Genomic DNA, 22435 nt, shown 5'->3' on the forward strand with positions numbered 1-22435 from the left:
AATCACCACAAAGATCTCCCTTGCTCTCCCACTTTACACACAGCTCCCCGCCCCCCATCTTCCTGACCCCTGACCACCATCCACATCCCCTAACAACCACTAACTAATCTGTTTTCCATCTCTATAATCCTGGCATTTCAGAGCATGTTACAGAACGGATTACACAATAGGAACTGTTTGAGATTGGCTCTTTCCTCTCAGCATAATGACCCATCCAAGTTGTTGCATCTATGAAAAGTTGTTCCTTTTTGTTGCTGAGTAATCTTCCATGCTGTGGCTGTACTGTGGTCTGTTTAGCCATTTACCTATGGAGGGACACTGTTGTTTCCAATTTGGGGCTATTGCATATAAAGCTGCTGCAAACAATTATATACATGTTTTTGTGTGGATTTAAGTTTTTATTTCTCTGGGATAAATGCCCAGATTTGTGAAGTTCTGGGTCGTATGTTAAAAGAGTATTAATTTTTTTAAAGCCACTAAATAATTTTAAGAGTGACTATACCCATTGAAAGTCTAATGCGAAAAGATACATGCATCCCAATGTTCAGAGCAGCACTATATACAACAGCCGAGACATGGAAGCAACCTAAATGTCCAGTGACAGATGACTGGATAAAGAACTCGTGGTACATTTATACAATGGAATACTACTCTGCCATAAAAAAGAGTAAAATAATGCCATTTGCAGCAACATGGATGGAGCTAGAGATCATCATTCTAAGTGAAGTAAGCCAGAAAGAGAAGGAAAAATACCATATGATATCACTCATATGTGGAATATAAAAAGAAAAGGACACCATGAACTCATCTACAAAATAGAAAAAGACTGGCAGACATAGTAAACAATCTTATCATTACCGGGGAAAGGAGGAGGGAAGGGATAAATTTGGCAGTTTGAGATTTACAAATGTTAGCTACTATATATAAAAAATAGATTTTTAAAAAGTTTCTTTTGTATAACACAGGGAATTATGTTCAATATCTTGTAATAACCTTTAATGGAAAAATATGAAAATAAACATATGTATGTATATGCATGACTGGGACACTGTGCTGTACTCAAGAGATTGACACATTTTAACTGACTATACTTCAATAAAAAAAGTGACTGTATACCCTTTGACAGTCACAGCAGCAATCTGTAAGAGATCCCAATTCTTCTCATCACCACAAGCATTGGGTATTGTCTTTTTTTTTTTTTTAATTTCAGTGGTTCTAGTAGAAATGTAGTGATAGTTTATTATAGTCTTAATTAGCATTTTTCTAATGGCTAGTGATGTTGAACATCTTTTTTGGGCTTTTTTGTCATTCAGACATCCTCTCTGGTGAAATATCTGCTCATGTCTATTGCCCATTTTCTAAGTGGATTGTCTTTTTAACTGCTGATTATTGAGAATTCTTTATATATTACACATATGAGTCCTTTGTCAGATACATAGTTTACAAATATTTTCTCCCAGCCTGTAGCTTATTTCTTTCATACTCTTAGCAGGATCAATCTTTCACAGAGCAAAATATTTTAATTTTGATGAGGTCTAATTTATTGATTATTTTTTCTTGTATGGATTATGGATGTTTAAGAACTCTTAACCAAGCCCAAATCTGTCCCACAGATTTTTTCCTGTTTTCTTCCAAACATTTTATAATTTTATATTCTACTTTAAACTCTAATCTACTTTAGATTACATCTTAAGGTGTGAAGTTTTGAGCCAGGTTCATTTAGTATCAATTCTGGATATGTGGTATTCAATTACTGTTATTATTCATTTTATGTATATCCTTTAATCCAGAAAGTCTCCTTCTAAGACTTTCCAAAGGATATAATTAGTGTCCTGTCACTGCTTTTTTTTTCCCCCAAAATGCCCTGGCTCCTCATATCATTCTATTCTTCTAGAAAAACTTTAGAATTTCAATTTTGCTTTACGGAGACATAATTTACATAATAAAAAATCCATCCATTTTGGGTATACAATTCCACAGTTTTTAGTATATTTATAGAGTTGTGCAACCATCACCTTGATCTAATTTTAAAACATTTCTATCACCCCCAGAAGAAACCCTGGACCTATTTGCAGTCACTCTTCAATTCCACCCCCAGCCCTAGGTAACCACAAATCTACCTGTTGTCCCTACAGATTTGTTTTTCTAGACTTTTCATATACACGGAGTGATCAACTCCAATATCTGATCTCTGGCATCTGGTTTCCTTCCCGGAGCACGTTATTGAAGTCACCCATGGTGTAGCATGTCAGTATATACTTCCTCCCTTTTTATTGCTGAGTCGGGTATTTCATTGTATGGATGGATCACATTTTGGTTACCCATTTACAAGTTGATGGGCATTTGAGTTGTTTCCGCTTTTTAGCTATTATGGGAAATGCTGCTGTGAACATTCACATGCAAGTTTTATGTGGAAATACATTCTCATTTCTCTTGAGTAGGTCCCTAGAATAACGTTGATATGTAAAAACGAAAAACCCAGTCACATTCTTAATGGGATTGCATTAAGCTAAGGGAATAATTGGCATCTTTACAATACTGAGTCTTTATGTCCAGAAAAGTGGTCTATCCCTTCAGTGATTCAAATATTAGACCTTCCTTCCAATTTTTGTACTTAGACAGGCTCCTTGGTTAATGGGATGCTATCTAATATTTCCATTTCAACTCTGCACACTTCCCTTTTGCCCACAAATCCACTCCCTGTCTTGTACATGGAACAGATACTTATCAGTCACTTTACTTGGCATTAAGCACATGGCACTGAACAAGACCAAGTATCTACTCTCACTGAGCTTACTTTCTCGTTGAATGAAGGGACAATTTGCCTGAAATCTTAAAATATCTGACCGGAAGGTAGAGCATGGACAGTGGTGAGCGAGTGAGGATCAGAAACAGAAAAAACATGTTCCGGGTTGAGGCCGGGACCATCTTTCCAATCCAGAAGGTCTCTGAGGTGGGAATGACCCAGATTTGTACGACCAGCAGGCAGTTAAGGCTCTGTCCCGACTCATCAGGCCCACCGTGCCGGGAAGAGGGGCTGTGATGAAGAACGGATGTGTGCAGTCTTTGCAGACCAGAGGCAAGAAGGTGGGGATGGACAAACCACATTCTCAGAAATAAAATATACCCTACAACAAAGCCAAGGAGACATCCATACCCCGTCTCATGGTCTGGAAGATCCGGATATCCCTATCAATTCTTCAGGAGTGCTATGTATGTTAAGTAGGCTCTTGGCCCATGTGATCGACAGAAAAGCTCTAAAACAATGTTGGTGCATTTGTTTGGAGGGTGTGAGAAAGGGGTTAGCCAGGAAGAGACAACCCCACTGAGAATGAGTTTGGGAGAGAAAAATCCCCAGAAGGAGATTGGATGGATGGTGGCGGCTACTTGGCTACTAAGAGAAGCAGTTAAGTGCCATCCCTGGGCCTGCTGAGAAGAAAAGGGAGGCTGGAGAGGCTGAAGAGTGAGGAAGAAAGGCTTCCCTCCCGAGGCTGATGATCCTCTTGCCTGAATCCTTCAAGAGTGGGGGCTGGAGGCAGGACCCCCCCCGCAGAAAGCCTCCTAGAGAACTTCACAAACAGCTAGTCCCCTGTCACCCACTTCATACAGAGAGCCTGTGATGAAAAAGTGTGAGATAATCTGTGGACTGAACACTCCTGATACCATCCCACAGCTAGAAACAGAGACGGTTGTTAGAATTGGATGTGAGCTTATTACCTGATTTAGGTAGAGAGAGACTTCACAAAATGTTTCTTCAAAGCTAAACTCTGTGTGGGTTGAACCCTTTCTCTGTCTTCAAACAATACAAGCCTGAGGTGCTTGTCCCTTTGAGGACAGTGAGGTGTGGAATACAAATAACCAGCAGGGAAATTCCCCTGGTGAGCCTGAACCTCACCTAGTTCACTAATGATCAGGAGAAGGCAGTAAACAGCACCCTAACTAATGCTGACACAAAACCAAGGAGGTGTCACAGACACCCCTAAGGATACAGAAATGATGGCAAAGGATTTGCTTGGATAAAGAAAATGCGCTAGGAAATTTTAAAAAATAGATTCAACTGGGAAAAAGTGCCCACTAATACCTCTGGGGTATTGTCCAGAGAAACAAGGTAGTTAATGAGCTAGAGAAACCTGAAAAGCAGTGTGGCAGAACAGACAATCAGAAACAGGTATGCGTTTGCAGTGTGGTCCTGAGAGTCAACATGTTAAGTGGCCAAAGCAAAAATAATGGCAGAAGACAGATTCTTAGCTATCTGACCATCATGATTGCTAAGCCCGTGTTTTAAAAATTATATTCTTGGAGAATACTGGTGTTTGTAACTAGGTCAAAGCGTCCCATGGCTCAAATAAATGACTGTGTTCTTTCCCAATTTTTAGGGGAAAAAAAATGTCATCAAAGGTCCACAGCTTTAAGGCTTCCTCCCACGAGCACTCCTTCAACATGTGATGCGTACTATATTCCCATGTAAGAGTCTAACGTTAGAGGGCTTGTGATTCAATGGAAAACAATATACAAATTTATTGTTTGGTATCTCAAAACGTTCCAAGGAGAGCTCTGAGATTTTCAAATATCCCACCTCCTGAAGAAGTCTGAGAATCACTAATCCAAGTAGGGGCAAAGTCCAGAGTGGTATAAAACCAAACCCAATAGCTTGTGTTTTGGGGACATTGTAATTGTACTACATTTTGTATAAGTCAGGGTTTCTAGAAAACACAGTGGCCTCATGAACATTACAGAAATGACCCGGCTCCTGTTTCCACAGCTTTCCGGGAGACTACCATGGACCAGAAAGCAGGAAGGAATCTTTAAAAGCCATCTAGTACTTTCTTCAAATCACATCACTCAATACCAACTCTTCAACATTATGCATCATTTAAATACTGCATTAATATGTATTATGTCCAAGAGGTTATGCAATATGCCCTTGAGATTTTTATGACTGCAAAAGCAAAGAGGGAATCAAACTATCTAGTTTGACTTTCCACATCCTTTAAATAAATAGGACGTTTTCAGTCTCCACCTCACCTTGTGAGGTGAAGGATCACCCAGGAAACAGGTACAGAAATGATCATTTTGACATGGTCTGGAACCCCACCTTGCTTAGAGATGGAAAGACTAGCTGACTTTTTGATGTCACTACATGCCAGTAGTGACAGGCACTGAAAACCAGAGAGCCAGTTCCACTGATGGAATCCCTAGAGCTTTGTAATTGTAACTTCCTCTGACTTGGGAAGCAGGACTCCTTGTCCTGCCCAGCACCCCCGCCCCAACCCCCGACCTGTCCCCTCAGCCTTCATAGACTCCTGGATAGATTCCTTTACTGCTTACAAAGGGAAGCTGTAGATACTCTCTGAGTTCTAGTACTTCTGAAGTAAGCCATTAAACATACGTTCAGATGCCTACGCTTTTAAAGTGACCCCTGCAAATGACCATCTTTTCTCATTCTCCTCCCTGGGGTTGTGGACTCGCAGTCCTGATGGTAATATACTTATCTGTGAAAATAGGAAAAACATCCTTTCCTTGGCCAAAATATAGAGCTGTAACATTGATTGGTACCAAATTTCCAGAAAGGATCATTTTTATCTCGTCTCATTAATATTAATGTCATCAAAAGCTAGAAGGTCTAACTGATTGGGAAGAATCTGAAGGAAATCTGCGGCACAGCCTCACTCTGGTGAGCTGAATATACTCAGCTCTTACACGATCTGCTGTGAATGTTCAGAGCTCTACAGATCTTCCTGTAGCCGAGCCCTAATCCTTGGAGGAAGTGGCTTTGGAGAATAATACAGACCAGACCAAAAAAGCATTATCTCTGCTTTTTCTGCATCTCATTTTCCAATATACTGTACAATATTTCAGCTCTGTAACAAGCTGTGTCATCACTTGACTTCGCATGTCAAGGAGTCATGTTGGCCTCTTTCTAGCTAGCAAATACTTGTGATGCTTTTCTGATGTAACGATACTTCTGTCTTCTTCAGAATAAAAAACCAGCTGATATTATTGTAAGATTTGATAGAAATTCAAAATTGAATTTAGTGTGGAAAATGTGTGCTTCTCCTCTTCAGAAAAAAATTTATATTAATATGACTTTGAGCCCATTTTAATCATGTAACTTTTTTTGTGGTCCTGATTAGATCGGAAGAGTCTCACTGGATAAAAATATTCCATCAGTGCTGGTTTGATGTACTAGATACACATGTGCTTTCGGATGCTTATTTGGAGCAGGCCATCTTCTCTTTTGCTAGGACTGTATTTATACTCTGAAAGAATATGAATGTATTATAGTTGTTGCAGTGGGGTCATCTGAAAGGGCCGTATAATAAAAAAATAACTGGGTGGTACCTCCTTCAAATGTGAAATGAATTCCTCTTTGGCCTTCTCACGATTGTGAGCCCCAGACATTAAGATTCCATAGTTACATGTTCAATAACTCAGCAGCGGGGATTCCAAAACAGAGTGAGGTAATGCCAGGGCCCCGACCTGAAGTCCTGAATCATGAAGCAAACTGGGGGCTTCCCATGATGGTTGCAATGGCCCCAGTGTGAGATCGAGGAAACCCAGGCCAGCCTCAAAATACAGTTACTCCAGGAGTGTCGCAGCTCAGAAGAGGTGAGAGAGTGGGCATCACTGTCGCCTGCCTGAGACTCATTCCAAACCGCAAAGCACTCTGGGAAGCTCTCCCTGTCTTTGGGATCTGACCCAAACTGCATAGGAAGCTTCTGCCTCCATTGCACCTCTGGTCCCCAGCATGTAATGAGCTCTCTAGCCAGAGTCACCATTATCACCACCACCACTAACATGTGGCCAATGCTTTCCCAGCCTCAACACCTGTGCCCCAAGCAACATCTACCCTGGCAGCTCCAAAATTTCTGTATAGAATAGGCTTAGGGACCATGATGTGGCTGAATGGGGAACATTTTTATAGCACGTACTCAGTTCTCACTTCTATATGTTCATTTAGGAGTGCTTTTTCGGGTGGTGGAAATGATGGGGGACCAGCAGGCCTCTTCCCCACAACTGCTTCTCCAAGCTGCCCTGGTGATCTCATTTATTCCCCACAACAACCTTAGAAGAGTCAGACAATACCACTACACTCAGACACGCAGGTGTCAAACAGTACATCTAGTATCACACAACTAGAAGGGACAGAGTTACTGGAGTATAAATGGCCTGAATCCAAAGAGTAATCTAACAGCAGAGAACACCTGACCTTTCAGATAGCTGGATCTGGCCTCACACCTGCCAAACCCATTTCCCAGACAGATGCATACACCTGCAAAAGCCACTGAGTGTTCATTTCCTCTTCCACCTGGGCTAAATACCATGCTGCTGTCCTATGTAAGAAACGCACATTTGCCCACAGGTGTCAGATACCCCCGGTGCACTCTTTGAAACCAACAGTTAAAAGCAACATTCTCTCTCCTCTCACACATGTAAGCACATGACAATGGGGACTAGGTGAATTCTGTTCCCTCATCCCTCAAATGAGAGGACTGGGCTGCGGCAGTGGTTCTCAGAGTGTAATGTGCACCCAGATCATCTGGGCATCTTGTTAAAGTGCAGATTCTGACTCAGCAGGTTTGGGATGGAGCCCAGGATTCTGCATTTCTAATGAGCTCCCAGGTGATGCTGATGCTGCCAGTCCACAGACCACACGAGGAGCAAGGGACTAGGGTACCTGAAGGTCCCTCCCCATTCCGAGCATCTTAACATCCCTGTCAATGGCATGCTTGGCCCCTACTCCCTGGGCCCCTTGCGCCCATCAGAGAGGTTAAGCCCACATCATTACTGCCCAGTGCCTACCTATCCACCTTTGCTCCACTTCCCCAGATCCATTCCAGGTCAGTGGAAGGGTCCAAATTCATGAGCTAGTCCTTAACTAGTTTTTCTCCCCAGTGATCATTTCTCCTAAAGTCCTCTGGGGGAGGGTATAGCCCAGTGGTAGAGTGCACGCTCAGCATGCACAGGTCTTGGATTCAATCCCTAGTCCTTCTATTAAAAATAATAATAATAATAAATTTTTAAAAAAGTCCTCTACCCTCTTGCCTCTCATTGGTCACTAATTATTTTTTAATGAATCTAACTCAGTCACAGGCTGGGCGAACTGTGTCCCCTCATCTTTCCTTGTCCCAGGAATATGCTCAAATGGTCAGCTCCTTCCAGCCTTCAGTTCTAAGTGCAAATGTTAGTCCTTGGCGAGGCCTTCCCTGAACCCCTAGTCGAAATGATTCTCTCTTGCAGCCCCTCAGCAGTCACAGTGCCCTCTTTTAATTTGCTCACGACACTCATCAAGTTCTGAAAAGTCCTTGCTTCGTTTACTTGTTCATTCCCTGCCCCATCTCCCCACTCCAGAGAGGGACCTGGTTTACACTGTTCACCACTCTCCCTTGGTGCCTAGAAGAGTAACTATAACACAGCAGCTACTCAGTAAATATTTGTGGAGTGAATCAGTGCAAGAATCAAAGAACTGGGCATACCAGAGGCATCTAAGAACATGCTTTTGGGATGACTCAGAGACCTGTCACCCAAGCCTTCATCCTGGAATCTTATGTTTCTTCACTTTTGAAAATGAGTTCCTTGCCTGTGTGTTTCTCCTTTCCTGCTGAGTACTCACAGCAGCTCACATCACAATTAATTTTGAAAGGCGCTCGGACATGTGAGTTTCTATTAGTTCTCAGTAGGGCAAATCTTCTGTCCAGAGTGCTTGTGGATTATAAGAAATGACAGAAGTGGCGTCAGTGTGGACACGTAAGACATGCTTTGGGGACACAGAGCAAATTTAGCTGTTGAGTATCCTCTTGGCTGACCGTTGATGGAGACATCTCTGCAAAGCCCTTTCCAAGCTGGGCTCTGATCTGCTTTCAGGCCTGCCAACACAACCTGGTTTCTCATTTCAGACCTCAATTATTTTCTAAGGCACATAATCCAGCTTTGATGGTGTACATGGATAATAGCAGAGACTGCCGGGCATACAAAAATGAACCTACTTATTAGAGAAAACAACCCCTGGTAGGTCTCCAGAGCTTGGTGATTTGCAAAATTAAGAATGAATGGGGCTGAATGCAGAAAGTGAAAGCTGTCTTTGCCACAGGCCCTTTGTCTGGAATGGAGGTAGAGGCCCCTGTCTGATGTATTCGAAGGAACGCTCCCCAGAAGTTTTGTCATTTCCTTTCCTCTGTGGTTGGAAGCATTTGGGCTTGAATTCTGATACCTTTCAAATGCACAAGAACGGGCTTGCTCTTGACCTTGACACAGCATGACTTTACCCTTTGTTTCCAAACAGAAGTTCTTGAAAGTGATGCTGAGTTCTTTCTCTCATGGGGTCATTTGTGGGACTCCGGGGACTGGAGGCAGAGGCAGGCATCTGTCCCTCTGGCACAGCTGTGTTCCACAGGGAAGGGCTAGAAATACAAACCACGTAATCTCTCACTGAGAAACCCGAAGGCCGAGAGCAGCAAGTGTGGAAATGCCGTCCTTGAGTTTTCTAAGTTCTCTTGCTCCATCCAGGCTCTGCTGGGTGTTTTCTTTTCCTGTCTGTTCTCTTCCTAAAGAAATGAATGGGGCTTTAATCCACTGTTGCAGCTTGTATTTTCTGTTTTATCAGCTCTTTTACCCTTGGACCGTGCGGTGAAAAAATTGTGAGGCTACCAAGGTATGTAACAGTGGGTTTGCAGGTAGGAGACAGTGCCCAGTGAAGCATGAATTTCAGGTAAACAACAGAGTTTTTGAGCATCCGTCCATGTAAGATTTTATTGGCTAGGGCTGAGTTTATTGTTTTCTTTTGGTCATGCTTTTGTTTGTCATGTTTTTTACTGGTAGGGGCACGAAGGGAAGAAGGAAAGACAAGGAGTGAGGTATTTGGTGCCCTGTGTTTAACCTCAGGATAGCTGTTTCCTTCTGCTATAGAGACGCTATAAACTCAAGAGTCTTTTCTGTGAAATCCTCAAACTTCCAGTCTGAAGGATGTCCTCTTGGTCCTGCCTTCCCAAACTCCAGATTTGACTCTAGAGTGACCTGAGTATGCAATCTAGGTTCTCAAACAAACTGAAATGAAGGGACCCTGGGAATTGCAAAATGAGCAAAATAGCAATGGGGGAAAAGTGTTTTCTCTCCCCTGGGAAGCGGGCTGTCTTCAGCACCACTGAGCCTGAGCCTTGTGGACAGGCATCACTCAGTCACAAAAGCTGATCCTGAAACTCCATTTCAGAGCAATGGAGTGGGGATACCTCCCCAGGAGATGCTGGTGAGTAAGAATAGAATGGGAGAGTGAGGCTTACAAGCTGGGAGAAGATGACTGGCCTGACAAGGATGACAGCTAAGTGTACTGAGTGTTTACCAGGTGCTAAGCATTAGTTTACATGAACTAAACTTACAATAATGCCGTGATGTAGACATGTGTCATTATTTCCATTACAGATGGGGAAACTGAGGCGGAGAACATTACATCATCTATTTAATTAAATTAAGTAGCTGCTTTGTGAAGGATACAAACTCGTTCCTGAACCCATGACACTGAACTGCCTGAATAATCTGTGAGAACAGGGTGTGGGGAGAGGTCAGAGCAGCTGCACTGCTGCCACAAGCAAACCCCTTTCCCACTGCACATTCCTGGGGAGCAAAGGGGCATCAGTGGCCCAGAGCAGGCAGGCCACCAGGTCTCCTGCTGGACGGCTCTGGGAGCACAGGTGAGCACGTCAGCCCAGGTGGATGACATGATCAAGGGAAGTAAATGGATTGTGAATAACTTATGAAATGGAATAAATTACATAAAGGTTGTTTTTAAGAAAGAGCAGATGAAAGCATTCAGGTCAGAATTTAATCCAACTAAACTCAGCTAATCTTTCCCCTCTTCTTTTTACCCTGGGCCTGCATGACTCTCCCCTATGACATGTTCTGAATGCTGTGCTCAGCTCCGAGTTCTTGAGACACAGGTGAGTTGTTATGATTTGGTAGCCTTAGCCCTTCAGTCCTCAGCAGAATGAAAGGGGGTGTCCCATAATCTCAGAAATCATCCAAACTGAAAGGCCAGTGAAATTAGAAAGAAAGTAACTCCAGAAAGGCCAAGAGCATCACTAGTTCTTTAAAAATAACTACAGAAGTTGGAACCCCCGTGGGAATGTATGTTGATATTATATTATCACAGACAGGCTAAAGGAGTTCACCGGAAACAGATGTGATCTGATTTCCTCCGATACCCTGAGCTGAAAACAAAGAAAATTCCCAAAGGTGATAGCACTCAGGTGAAAACATTTCAAAGTTTCAAAGAACTCAACTTGGAAGGAAGCCTTTGAATAATAAACCATAAATTTTATTGCAGTCATCAACATAAGAAAAATATATCCCAAGACCTGTTTGTCTAGAAAAGGATTCTTTCGCAAATCCTTCAAATGAGTTTTAACCATGCAAATGATGACTACAATTTATGCAGAAATTTGAAACTATTAATGGCTTGATCCACCTCAGATCCTAATGAAGTTCTGCAGGATGATTCCTGTTTACACAGCTCAGCCAACAGAGGCCCACAAGGGTAGAAGCCACCACCCATGGCCTCGGCAGCCAGCTGTGTAATGAAATGAGTTCTCAGATTCAATCTTCACGCAAAGCACCAGATTATCATTGGGATTCAAGGAGTCTAGATGCTCGAAGCCAAAAACAAAACAAAACAAAAATCCTTTAAAATGACAACTAGACCGAGTTATTTCTCCTTTGCAGGGATCTCTCTGAAAGCAAACCCGATGTGGGACTGAAAAGTTTCCATTTATTGTGGCTTGTTTTCTAACATTCTGAATCTGAGCAGGGACACAAAGGTGGAAGGAGGTGGGTTCTGAGCAACCCCATCACCATCCAGCTTCGTTATCTGCTTGCAAACGGTGACATAGGCCACCTTTCAAACAGGCAGGTGCAGGGTTTCCTTTGAGGAAACATTCCTCCTCCATCCGCCCTTCCATCTCCAAACTCACTTCACATATCACTGTCCACATTTATTTCTTTAAACCTGTAAATGTTTGGTCTTTATTGTTCTTTTTACAAAGTGCAAGCTCTAGCTTTAAACACAAGTGAATGCTGGGTACCCTGAGGAACAACCTTATAACTGGAACCCTGGGCAGCAAAGCCCTCCTGTGTGGGTTTCATCCACCCCACCCTTAAACATAATAACTCAGAATATACAACAGCCCCACCACTACCACTAAAATATTTGTCTGGATTCCAGAGTTCAGAAAGCACTTGCTTCACTGACTCTTCCATTTCTTTCTTCCTGACTCCTGGCTGCCCCATTTCAATAGATAATTGAAATCTTTCTTACTTTCTTCTCAATTCTCCATGGGGAAATTCCACTTTGAAATTCTCTTTTCCCCGTCATTTCTACTTTACAGTTGAAAGGGCAGGGATAAGCTAGGAAACAGGATTTCTCTCTCCCTCTCGCTTTTTTACAATGACGTAGGGACTTTGGACAGCCTCCCTACCCCCACCTCCCCTCTTTGATTCTAACCCTGATTCCCGGAGAATTACAGTTTTCCTTTTAATGCTTGCTGATTACCTCACGGTGTTGGCACAGGAGGGGCTGGCAAGGAAGAACCCCGGAGTTGAGTCTAATCCCCGATAAGCCCCAGCTGCCCGCCTCCGGGGGAGCCGCCGTCCTAGGGAGGCCGGCCACAAAACCCGGCTTCCCTGGAGCGCGAGGACAGCAGACAGAGGTTGCCACCAGCCCCGCGGTGCGCACAGCTTGGTGGGGGTGGCTCCACTCGGCCGGCCGAGTTCGCTGGGGGACAACTTACTGTGTTCGCTGTGCGTCCACACTGCAAACTCCCAAGTGGGAGGGGGGAAACAGCAGAGGCTGTGTCATGTCCAAGAGTAGAGGCAACAAAAGAGGAGAGAGAGGAGAGGAGGCGAGGAGGGAGGCAGGCAGAGAAACAGGGGCGCTACCTCATTCTTCCCCGAGAGTGCCCCCTCGGAAGCTGATGGGACCCCCTCCGGAAGCAGCAGCCCTTTCTTTGGGCCCCCTCCAGCCCGCTGCTCAGACAGGTAGTTGAAAGAAAAAGAACAAAGCTCCCAGCCAGGGCAGGCGGCAGTCCCGGGGCGCTCCGGGGGTGGGGAGGACCGAGGCCGAGGCGCTCCGCGCCCTGCCCAACCTGCGTGCACCCCCGGGCCCCAGCCCTCTACTCCGCCTCCCCGAGCGCCTCCAGGTCCTCGGGGAAGTGGTTCTTTCGAGGGGACGCGCGCCGGCGGGAGAGGAAGTAGGGGGAAAGGGGTGTAGGTGCGGCTGGCGGGGAGGGGGGAGCTTGGGAGGAGGCAGGGGGCGGGGCGGGGCGGGGGGCGGGTGCGCCCCCGAACAGCCTAGTCGGGCCGGGTACCGATTGCCATCCGGCAGCAATTTCCCTGTGTCATGGCTCCAGTCTCTTAGCAACAGCCGCGGGTCCGGCCGCCCCGAGCCGCGCAAGCCGCCGCCGCCGCCGGCTCAACTCCACCTGGCGGAGCCCGGCGCGCCGCAGCCACACAAAGAGGCGCTGGGCTGGCCGGGAGCGCCGCGGGAGGGCACGGCGACCAGCAGGGGTGGCGGAGGCGTGGAGAGCGGCTCCAGGCAGGATGCAGGATGCGGAGAACCTGACACTTCTTGGAAACTCTTGGAAATGGCTCCCGCCCTGGCACCGGAGGGGGCTGCGAACCTGGGGCGGGCGCTCGCCCCTGCTGGGCTGCTGAGCCGCGCTCGGATGGAGGGCCCCGAGGCGCTGTCCCTGCGCTCTGCCGTCGGCTCGGGCTGAAAAAGTTTCTCCATGGTTCCTTTGTGTCGCCCGAGCGCCCGTTCGCCAGCCCTGAGCTGCCCCAGTCTTCCTGGGTAAGTGAGCGATATTGTTTGCTTCTAGCGCTGCCATTTTGAGAAATTCTGTCTGTCCCCAGCCCCCGAGCAGCCCCTCCCCAGCCCTCCTGCCCGAACCCCGGTCCCCCCCGTGGGTGTTCAGGAGAGTGATTTTCCTGGGCGGGCTACACGGCTTGGCTGCCCAGATAAAAGCGAGTTCAGGATTGTCCTCACTTCGCTCCTGCCTGTCTTCTCTCCAGAGGCGGACTCCCAGCTGCTGCACTCATGTGACTCCAACATAAATAAACAGACCTAAAAGAAGGGCAAGGGGCTCGCTGCCCTGCCAATGAGGGACCGGGGGTCGAGAACCTGGATTGAGCCCCAGGGAGGGCAGGGCGCTCCCAGCCTGCGGGCTCTGAGCCTCAAGACACAGAGCGGGGCTTAATCCATCATGAGCCGAGAACTTGAATGTCTCTCTTGGAAGCAGTTGTATTTTTAGACATCCCTCCTTTGCTTCCCCCATCCTCCATTCCTTAACCACGGAAAGACCAGCACCAGGCAGTAAATTGCTAGGGCAGCCAACCTCGAAGGCCAAGTTTATTTTCTTTCCTTATGTATGAAGAAAACCTCAAAGGTGGATCTTCCTTGCCATCTGACCTTTGTCAGTATTTCACATCAAATGGAGATACATTATAAAAGCATTCAGGCTTCAACAGAGCTGAAGGAATAATAAACTAGGGAGTTAATTACTAGCTATTAAACTAATTTTAAAGGTCTTCTGTAAACGATTGAAATCCATTCCAATCTTCCTTACGTTCTACCCAGAGCCAAAGCTGCCTTGCTGAAGAGAAATACATGTGTGTACCTTCCTCCCTGAAGACGTCCAGCATCCGTATCAATGCCCAACAAAATATTAGCCCTTCTCTCCTCTGGGAGAGCCACCATGCCAACTGAGTCTGGGCTGCTTCTAAAATCTCTGGCTTCTAAATCCTTCTTAAAATAATCACAGATCTCCAGATTATTACCATTAAAGATGCTGGAGTCTAGGGATCACTTAAAAGAGGAGTTTCTATGTTACAACTGTATAATAAATGTGCTTATTGGGGGAGGGATGGGCAGTAAGCTACTCTAGGTTTGGGGGGGTTGTTTGTTTTTTCTTAATCTGTACTTACTGGTGCAGCTCCTTCTTAAAACAAAATTTAAAAGGTTTATAGATGTAATCTACTAACCCCTCTCTAACCTACCCAGCATTTCTCCTTACTGAAAACCAACTAAATTCTCCAAGGAGATACTGATTTGCAAACATTGTAAATAGCTGATTACCACTTGCTTTTCCACCAGTGGAAAAAAGATCCTCCCTGTATTTGGTATAATGGAGGGAAATCAAGAGCCAAAGCTCTTCACCCAGGCACCAATTAAAAGCAAAATTCTACCTAAGTAATCCCACATTTTCAAAAGGTAATTTATTCTAAAACATGAATTATTTTATAAAGGATAAAATACCCAAAGGATTGTGAGTGATACCTAAGCCTTTCAAATTCATACAATGCCCTTAATTCTAGCATCTCTATTATAGGAGGGAACATAACCAATGGAACAGAAAATGGTTTACTCTAGGGACCCAGCAGGATTGAAATTTTTAGAAGCTAACAGACATCCACAGAGGTGCCTCTGTGCATTTACCTACCCAGGTTTTATTATCAACAACTAAACTTCCTACAGGACAGTCCATTGATTGTCACCACCCTCCTTTCCTGATAATGACCTCATGAGAAAAAGATGAGGAAGCAGCTGTCACTTGGGGAGATGTCATTCTACAAATCATCATTATTATGTGGATTGCTGTACCTAGTTAATTGCCTACTCATTTGACTATCTGGATTCCTTAGAGTGCTCTTGGCACAGTAATAAGAGGTCAGAAAGCTACTACAGCCGAATTTTTTTCTTTAAGATTGTAATTTTCCCACATAAGAAAAAGATCTTTCCCTTGGAGATCCTAGGGGACTTCTCAGATTCCCTGATGAGATCTAGCACATGGTACCTTTAAGGGAGTTCCTCTGAGGGAGGAGAGGAGGCCAGAAGGAAGAAAGCAGTTACATAACCAGTTACCTAAAACTAAATATTCCACCCCAAGAAGCTGTCCAGATGTTGCAGAAAAGAAATGAGGAAATGGCTGTGAAAGGGATCTGCTTGTCTTGAGCTGTAAGACAGTGGTAGGTAGGAGACAACTGGTGGAGGGATTAACAGAGCACTGACATCTCTGGTGTTCTCCCAGCAATGGACTCCCATTAATTATCTGGGGTAAATAAGCCGTCTGCCAGGATGTAACTCCAGATTTTCATCCAGTGAAATGATTTCCTTTTGTCTTAATAAGACAGTAACTTTTGTGACTGTTTTAGGGACTTTGGGTCCCACATTGACAGAGCCCTCCCCCTAGTTTGGGACTTGGAACTCTGTGGCAGCTCCCTTGGGAAAGCTGTCCAGTGGGACAAAGGGAAAGGCTTTTGCCAGGAAAGCCCTCACCCACTTCTCTGAGTCCCCACGTTTGGTTTTTACTAATGGTCAGAACACTGGCTGCCAGCCAGGAAGGTTTGAAATGAGCTATGCTGGGATATTACCTGGGGGGGGGGGGTGGAAAGAAGGCGTTCTCTCAAAGTGTTTTATCATCTCCTACAGCGCTTTCCTTTTCTAATCCATTGATGGCACCCCCTGGTCTCTACATACGGCAGTCAGTCAGGTTATGGGTGGGCGACATACACGTGGTAGACGACATACACGGGAGCAGGACAATGGCAGCGCGTGGGATGTTGCTGCAGCCAAGCCCTCTGACTATCTTCCTCTGCTTTGCAGCAGGAGGAAGTGTCGGAGCAGCTAGTGGGCAGCTGGTGCCCCCCTGCACAGGCCACCACCCCAGGGTCTAGCCCCGTTCCACCGGCTCGCCATGATCGCCACTGGAGGCCTGCTGAGGATTTCCGCCAGAAAGCAGGATCCCCTCCGCCCCCCTAGCCAGGTCCCCAAGCGCAAGCGGAAAGCCAAGAAGAGGCGCAAGAATGACGTGGTTGTGGTGAAAGGCAAGCTGAAGCTGTGCTCCATCTCCGGGCTCATCGCCCTCTGCGGGATCCTGGTGCTGCTGGTGGGCATAGCCATGGCCGTGGTGGGCTACTGGCCCAAGGCCAACGGGACCAACAGGGAGGGAGGTAAGCAGCTGCCGCCCGCGGGCAGCGGCCACCGCGCCCCAACTATGACCAACAGCAGCAGTGGCAGTAAAAACCGGTCCAGGAACCACGCCGGGATTCCAGACGGTGTCAATGCCAGTTCCGTGGGCGCGCCCAGGAGCACGCCTCCAGCGCGGTCCCCCGCCCCCTCTTCGTCGTCGTCGTCCTCCTCCTCCTCGTCAGTGGGTTTCTTCTTCCGCATCTTCTCTGGCTACCTGCACTCCGACAAGCTCAAGGTCTTTGGACCCCTCATCATGGGCATCGGCATCTTCCTCTTCATTTGCGCCAACGCCGTGCTCCATGAGAACCGGGACAAGAAGACCAAGATCATCAACCTGAGGGACCTCTACTCCACTGTCATCGACGTGCACAGCCTCCGTGCCAAAGACCTGGCGGCTGCCGCGGCCGCTGCCGCCGCGGCCGCCTCCTCGTCCTCCGCTCCCACCGCAGTGCCCCCCGGGGGCGCGCCGCTCAACGGCTTCCTCAGCTACGTGCAGGCGCGGGGCCTGGAGCTGAAGCCCGGAGGCTGTGGCAGCGCTGGGGACGCCTTCGGGGCGGCTGCGATGCTGGCCAGGGGCGCGTGGCCCCACCACGCGGCGCTGGGCGGGGGCGGCGGCGGCGGCGGGACCCAGGGCACCGCGTCCCCGCCGGATCTGGCCTCCTCCCCGCACTGCTCGCGGGAGCCGCCGAGCCTGGCGGAAGCCGTGTACAGCATCTACCGCGAGCGCTCGGGCGTGGCCGGCCGTCGCCAGGCAGCCGCCGCCACCGCCGCTACCGTGGCCGCCAGCAGCGGCAGCAGCCCCGCGCCCCACAGCCCACCTGAGAGCTGGGGGCGCCCAAGCACCGCCAGCTCCCTCGTGGGCTCCTCACTGAGCGCCTTGGCACTGCTGCCTCTGCAAGGCGACCGCGACGGGGACGGGGACACAGAGAGCGCGAGCTGCGGCTGGCGGCGGCCGCCTGGGGAGCGCGGCTCCCAGGAGATCCCGCGGGGCGAGCTCGACCTGAGCTTAACCGATCTCCGCGGCGCGCGCTGGGCGCCCCGAGAGCTGGAGGAGCCCGCGGGCGCGGCGGTGGCGCGCACCAGCAGGGGGCAGGGCGGCCGCCTGCCCAGGACCGGCAGGTACGCTGCCCTGCGGCGCCGCAGCACCAGCGGGCTCCCGGACTACCGGGCGCCTCCGAGCCCCGAGCCCCCGCCCGCCTCGCGCAGCGCAGACCTGGACTCGAGCCTTCCGGCCCCAGCTGCCTCCTCCTCGCCCGCTCTGCAACCCCAACACTCGCCCCTCGCCAGGCCGGACTCGCCGAGCTCCCAGTCGGTTGACCTGTCCTGCGGCAATAAGGGCTACACCCCTCTGCGGGAGGCCGGCACCTCCCTGGAGTCGGCTGTGGACGCGGCAGGCAGTGAAAGTCCGGACGGTGAGGCTGCCACCGCCCAGGATGAAGAGCAGAGCCCCGGGGAGCATCCCAGCCACGAACCCCCCACGGCCAAGCCCCCCCAGCCGGTGCAGAGGCAGTTTACGAACAAGGAAAAACTCTTGATGATTTCCCGGTCTCACACCTCAGGGGTCGAGGACGGAGAACTGGAAAGTACTGGCATTTAGGGAAAGAGGGAGGGAGAAGGTAAGACTGAGAAAATAGCGGAAATGCTCGCTTGGATCAGTGAATTTCACAGTTCCCTCTGTCCTTGTGGACTTGTCCGAGGCAATCGTCCACTACCCAAAGAGCTGCAGAATGTTAGTCTTGAATTGCGTTCACGAGATTCCTGTAGATAAATAACTCCAAGCAATTTTTTTAAAGCGCAAACTAGTCTTTTATGTCCGATGGTGATTGTAAGTTCTATGAAAACCAAATGTATTAAAAGGTCAGCAATCTAGTTCATCAGATAAAATTCTCTTAATTTTCTTAGGATCAAAATAATCTATTTTTGACAGTAACTGTGCACTTTACTCCAACTTTTTTTTTTAGTTCCCTAATTTCCCTACCCTGTACTCAGCCACTGGTTTTGTCCATAGCTGCTTGTGAATGACAAGCTTTTTTCCTCCTGTGCTTTTGCAGAGCATAGAAGGGTTTGCCTCAGTTCTCTAAGAACTGATATCACTAAATGAAGTCAAAGCCAAAAGCATGAGTATGTCCGGGAAGAGCACTTTCCTTCCCTCACCCCATTCTGCTCATCCAACTGCCCAAAAGCCTCTTTATTTTTTAAAAGGGTATTTACATTTTGCTACTAGTGTGTCTACTGGAGACTGGAAGGGGCCAGCATCTGGGTGGACTGTTACATTCCTTAATTCACTCTAGCAAAGTCACAATACTTTACTGAGTATTACCACACCTATATCAAAAATAGCATTAATATGAAAAAATCTTTTTGTAATAAAAGAAGTTTCCAAACAGTTAAACTTAATATTGCCTCATTGCACTGTGGAACTAATGCTTCTAACACATGTAAAGCACTCAACAGTTCAACTGGTAAATCTAAAATACTGTGCTATGACATTGCTACCGTGATTGTAGTTACTTTCTCCCAAAGTGCTCAGCGCCATCCTCACTCAATCAATATCAAGAATATTTTTAACTTTTGTATGTAGGGTGGAATTGGACATCTGGGAGTTTCTCTTTCAAATAGAATGAAACATTAAATAAACAGTAATTTTCTACAGTCCTCCAAGTATGAATTTACAGAACATCAGGCTTAATATTCTGTTTTCATCCTCTTGGAGTTGACTATTTGCTTTTTGCTTTTAAATTCTTGATCTTGAATCCACGGCCTACATAGGCTAACAGGTAATGTTTTCATAATGTGGTAGATTGTTTACACTTGATTTTGTTAAAACTCAGTTCATTTTCAGGCACAGTAGACAAACAGTAATTAGTGTTCCATTCTGATGTCGTTTTCCTCTGAGTTTGAACTGAGCACCGTGGGAATGGTGTTACTTGCTCTCGGCCATTTGGACACAAGTTCTCCAGTTAAGCACGACTGAGGCTATCTTTGCAGGAGGTTGAAATACTGTTTTTCAAGGAAAATCAGTCAAAGATGTGGTCACATTGGTCCCCATGGTGAAGCAGTGGGCGCAGTGGAAAAAGTGCAGATTTAAGAGTAAGATGACCCCAGCTTTTGGCATCTGCTAGCTGTGTAGCCGTGAACAAGTCACAGCTTCCCAGTCTCAGTGACCCAATAAATTTAGGGTATTTGTTTTTCTTGGATATAGTCATATCATATTTGTACACACAACTTGCAGAGTGAATACATTACTTCATAAATTACTGTATAGTGTAACATTCTGTAATCAATTTTTAAAGGATCTAATTTATTCCCAGATTGGATTTTCATTAAGCTAATAATTCACTTTAAAGCTGTGGATTAATTTATCTGGCTCTTCTATATATCAAAAGTGAGTTTCCACTAGTAAGAGTGACAAGCCAAGTATAATCAGACCTCCAAGTAGTGTTAAATTTCAACTCACAATTGTTTTATCACACTTATAAAAATATTCCAAGTTTTTCTTCTCCATTACCTTGCATACTGGGCAACTTATATACTGAGACAGTCTGATGATCTGTTTAAAATGAAAAACAGGTTCTAGTGCTCTAAAATGCTGTTACTAGTCATCAGAGAATGCACTGTAAGACTTTTAGCAAATAATGAAGCCGGTACCTCTCAGTTTAACTAAAGAGTGGCGTGCAAAATATACCTTACGAACTTAAGAAAATTCAGTCCAACTCATTGATTCAACTTAACAATGCCGATTGCCTCATTGTATTAATCAGATTAAATAAAAACTTCTAGCTCACACTGATCCCCTTCTGGGAGCCTCTGACCCCCAAGTCCCCGCCCGCCTAGTGCAGCACAACCTGGACTTGAGCCTTCCAACTCAGGCCTCCTGAAATTAAGTAACTTCGGAAAACTAATTCAGCTCAGTATCAAGTCCCATCTATCTTAACCACTGAGCAATTCAACTAGATTTGTTTCCCCTGAAGGTAAAAGATGAGCCCAAATCTTGGGAGGAGCTGGGCTTTCATCAGACCTCAGACGGAATCCTCTGCAGTTACCACTGTAGTACCTCACAGTCCTTCCCTTTCATAGGAGCAGAGATCTTCTACAATAATAAGGCTGGACTTTTACTCACTGCTCACTGTGGGCCAAGTGCTGTTCCACGTGCTGTATACATATTATCTCAATGACTCTTCATTCAATCCTCACTCAACTCTGTTGAGGTGGGGTTGTTATTATCTCCACTTTCCAGACAGAGACACTGAGGTCAGAACAATGGAGCCCTTGTCTGGGTTACACAGCCATTAAATGGTAGAGCCAGGATTTACACAGAGCTGGGGATTATCTGTACCCACTGGCAGATGCTGAGCTGAAGCTGACATTTCTGGAGACCATCAAAATATTTTCTACATTTTTAGAGTCCTGCAGAATCCTTTTCTAGAAACCATTCTTCGGGCTATTCGGAGAAGTGTTAGAATGCACAGCCAGTTAAAAGCTGGAGTTCGCATTCAAATCTTCAGACCAGCATAAACAAGGTTTTTTTCAATGTCACTTTGCAGGGTTTGTAGGAGATCATAATCAACCCCTGTCCTTTATCAGTGAGGTTGCTAAGAATTAGAAAGATGGAATAATTCATTCAAAGGCGAACAGCAACAGCCGGACTAGAATGTTAAAACAGTGACAACAATTGGCACACGCACCCTCACCCTGAATTTCTCTCATTCTAGCTGGGTGACCATGGGCAAGCTACTCAACCTCTCTGTGTCTCAATTTCCTTTCCCACACAATGGTAATAATAATGTGCCTATCGCACGGGACCGGCGCAAAGACCAAATGAATTCATACCTGTATAGAATGCGTACAATGAGTAGAAAGTGTTCTTTAAAGTTGTTTTTGTTTTCTTTAAAATACAATCAACTGCTAAACAGAATCATTTCGTGTGGCCTGCCTTTTTAATAACAGAATAATGTGGGGTTTAAAATCTAGAGTTTAAGGCAATAGAGCCTGACTGGGTGGGGTTTTGGAACCCTGGACCTGGGTTTCCACATCTTGGTAAGTGGAGACAATAAAGAGCACCTGACTCATGGAATTCATTATTTGAGTGCCGACGACATAAACTAACATATTTAAAGAACTCAGGACAACTCCTGGCACAAATAAACCTTCAGTAAATGTTAACTACTATTATTAAGGCAGAAGAGAAAAAAGTAATTAGTAGGCTAAATTTACTGCTCGATTGTTAGGGACAACCGTAAACTTACTGTACTAAAAAGTCTCTATAATTTAGGTAGATTAAAAAAAAGACAATGTAAAGATTGAGCACCGAGGCTGCCGAAATGTCCCCAGTAGAACATGGACTGAGTGAGCACTGGATATCTGTACCCCAACCATCCCCTGGCATCATAACATCACAGAACAAAGAAGGAACATGCAAACTGG

General features: G+C 46.3%; 1 protein-coding gene and 1 long non-coding RNA gene across 3 annotated transcripts in view; one reads left to right on the forward strand and one right to left on the reverse strand.

The window, feature by feature from the left end:
- The window catches only part of LOC105071420 (uncharacterized), a 97600-nt gene that overhangs the window by 42394 nt on the left and 32771 nt on the right, over positions 1–22435 (reverse strand). The window lies entirely within an intron of this gene.
- On the forward strand, positions 11447–22401 carry TMEM200C (transmembrane protein 200C). Of its 2 annotated transcripts, XM_074352469.1 has the most exons (3): positions 11447–13023; positions 13395–13834; positions 16646–22401. In XM_074352469.1, exon 3 carries the CDS (start codon positions 16737–16739, stop codon positions 18606–18608), a length of 1872 nt encoding a protein of 623 aa, XP_074208570.1. In that variant the 5' UTR covers positions 11447–13023; positions 13395–13834; positions 16646–16736; the 3' UTR covers positions 18609–22401. The 2 variants fall into 2 exon arrangements, with proteins under 2 accessions (XP_074208570.1, XP_074208569.1); XM_074352468.1 differs by lacking the exon at positions 11447–13023 and having other exon boundaries at positions 13297–13834.

The sequence above is a fragment of the Camelus bactrianus genome, chromosome 24 (assembly GCF_048773025.1).
Source record: "Camelus bactrianus isolate YW-2024 breed Bactrian camel chromosome 24, ASM4877302v1, whole genome shotgun sequence".
Classification (NCBI taxonomy): Eukaryota; Metazoa; Chordata; class Mammalia; order Artiodactyla; family Camelidae; genus Camelus; species Camelus bactrianus.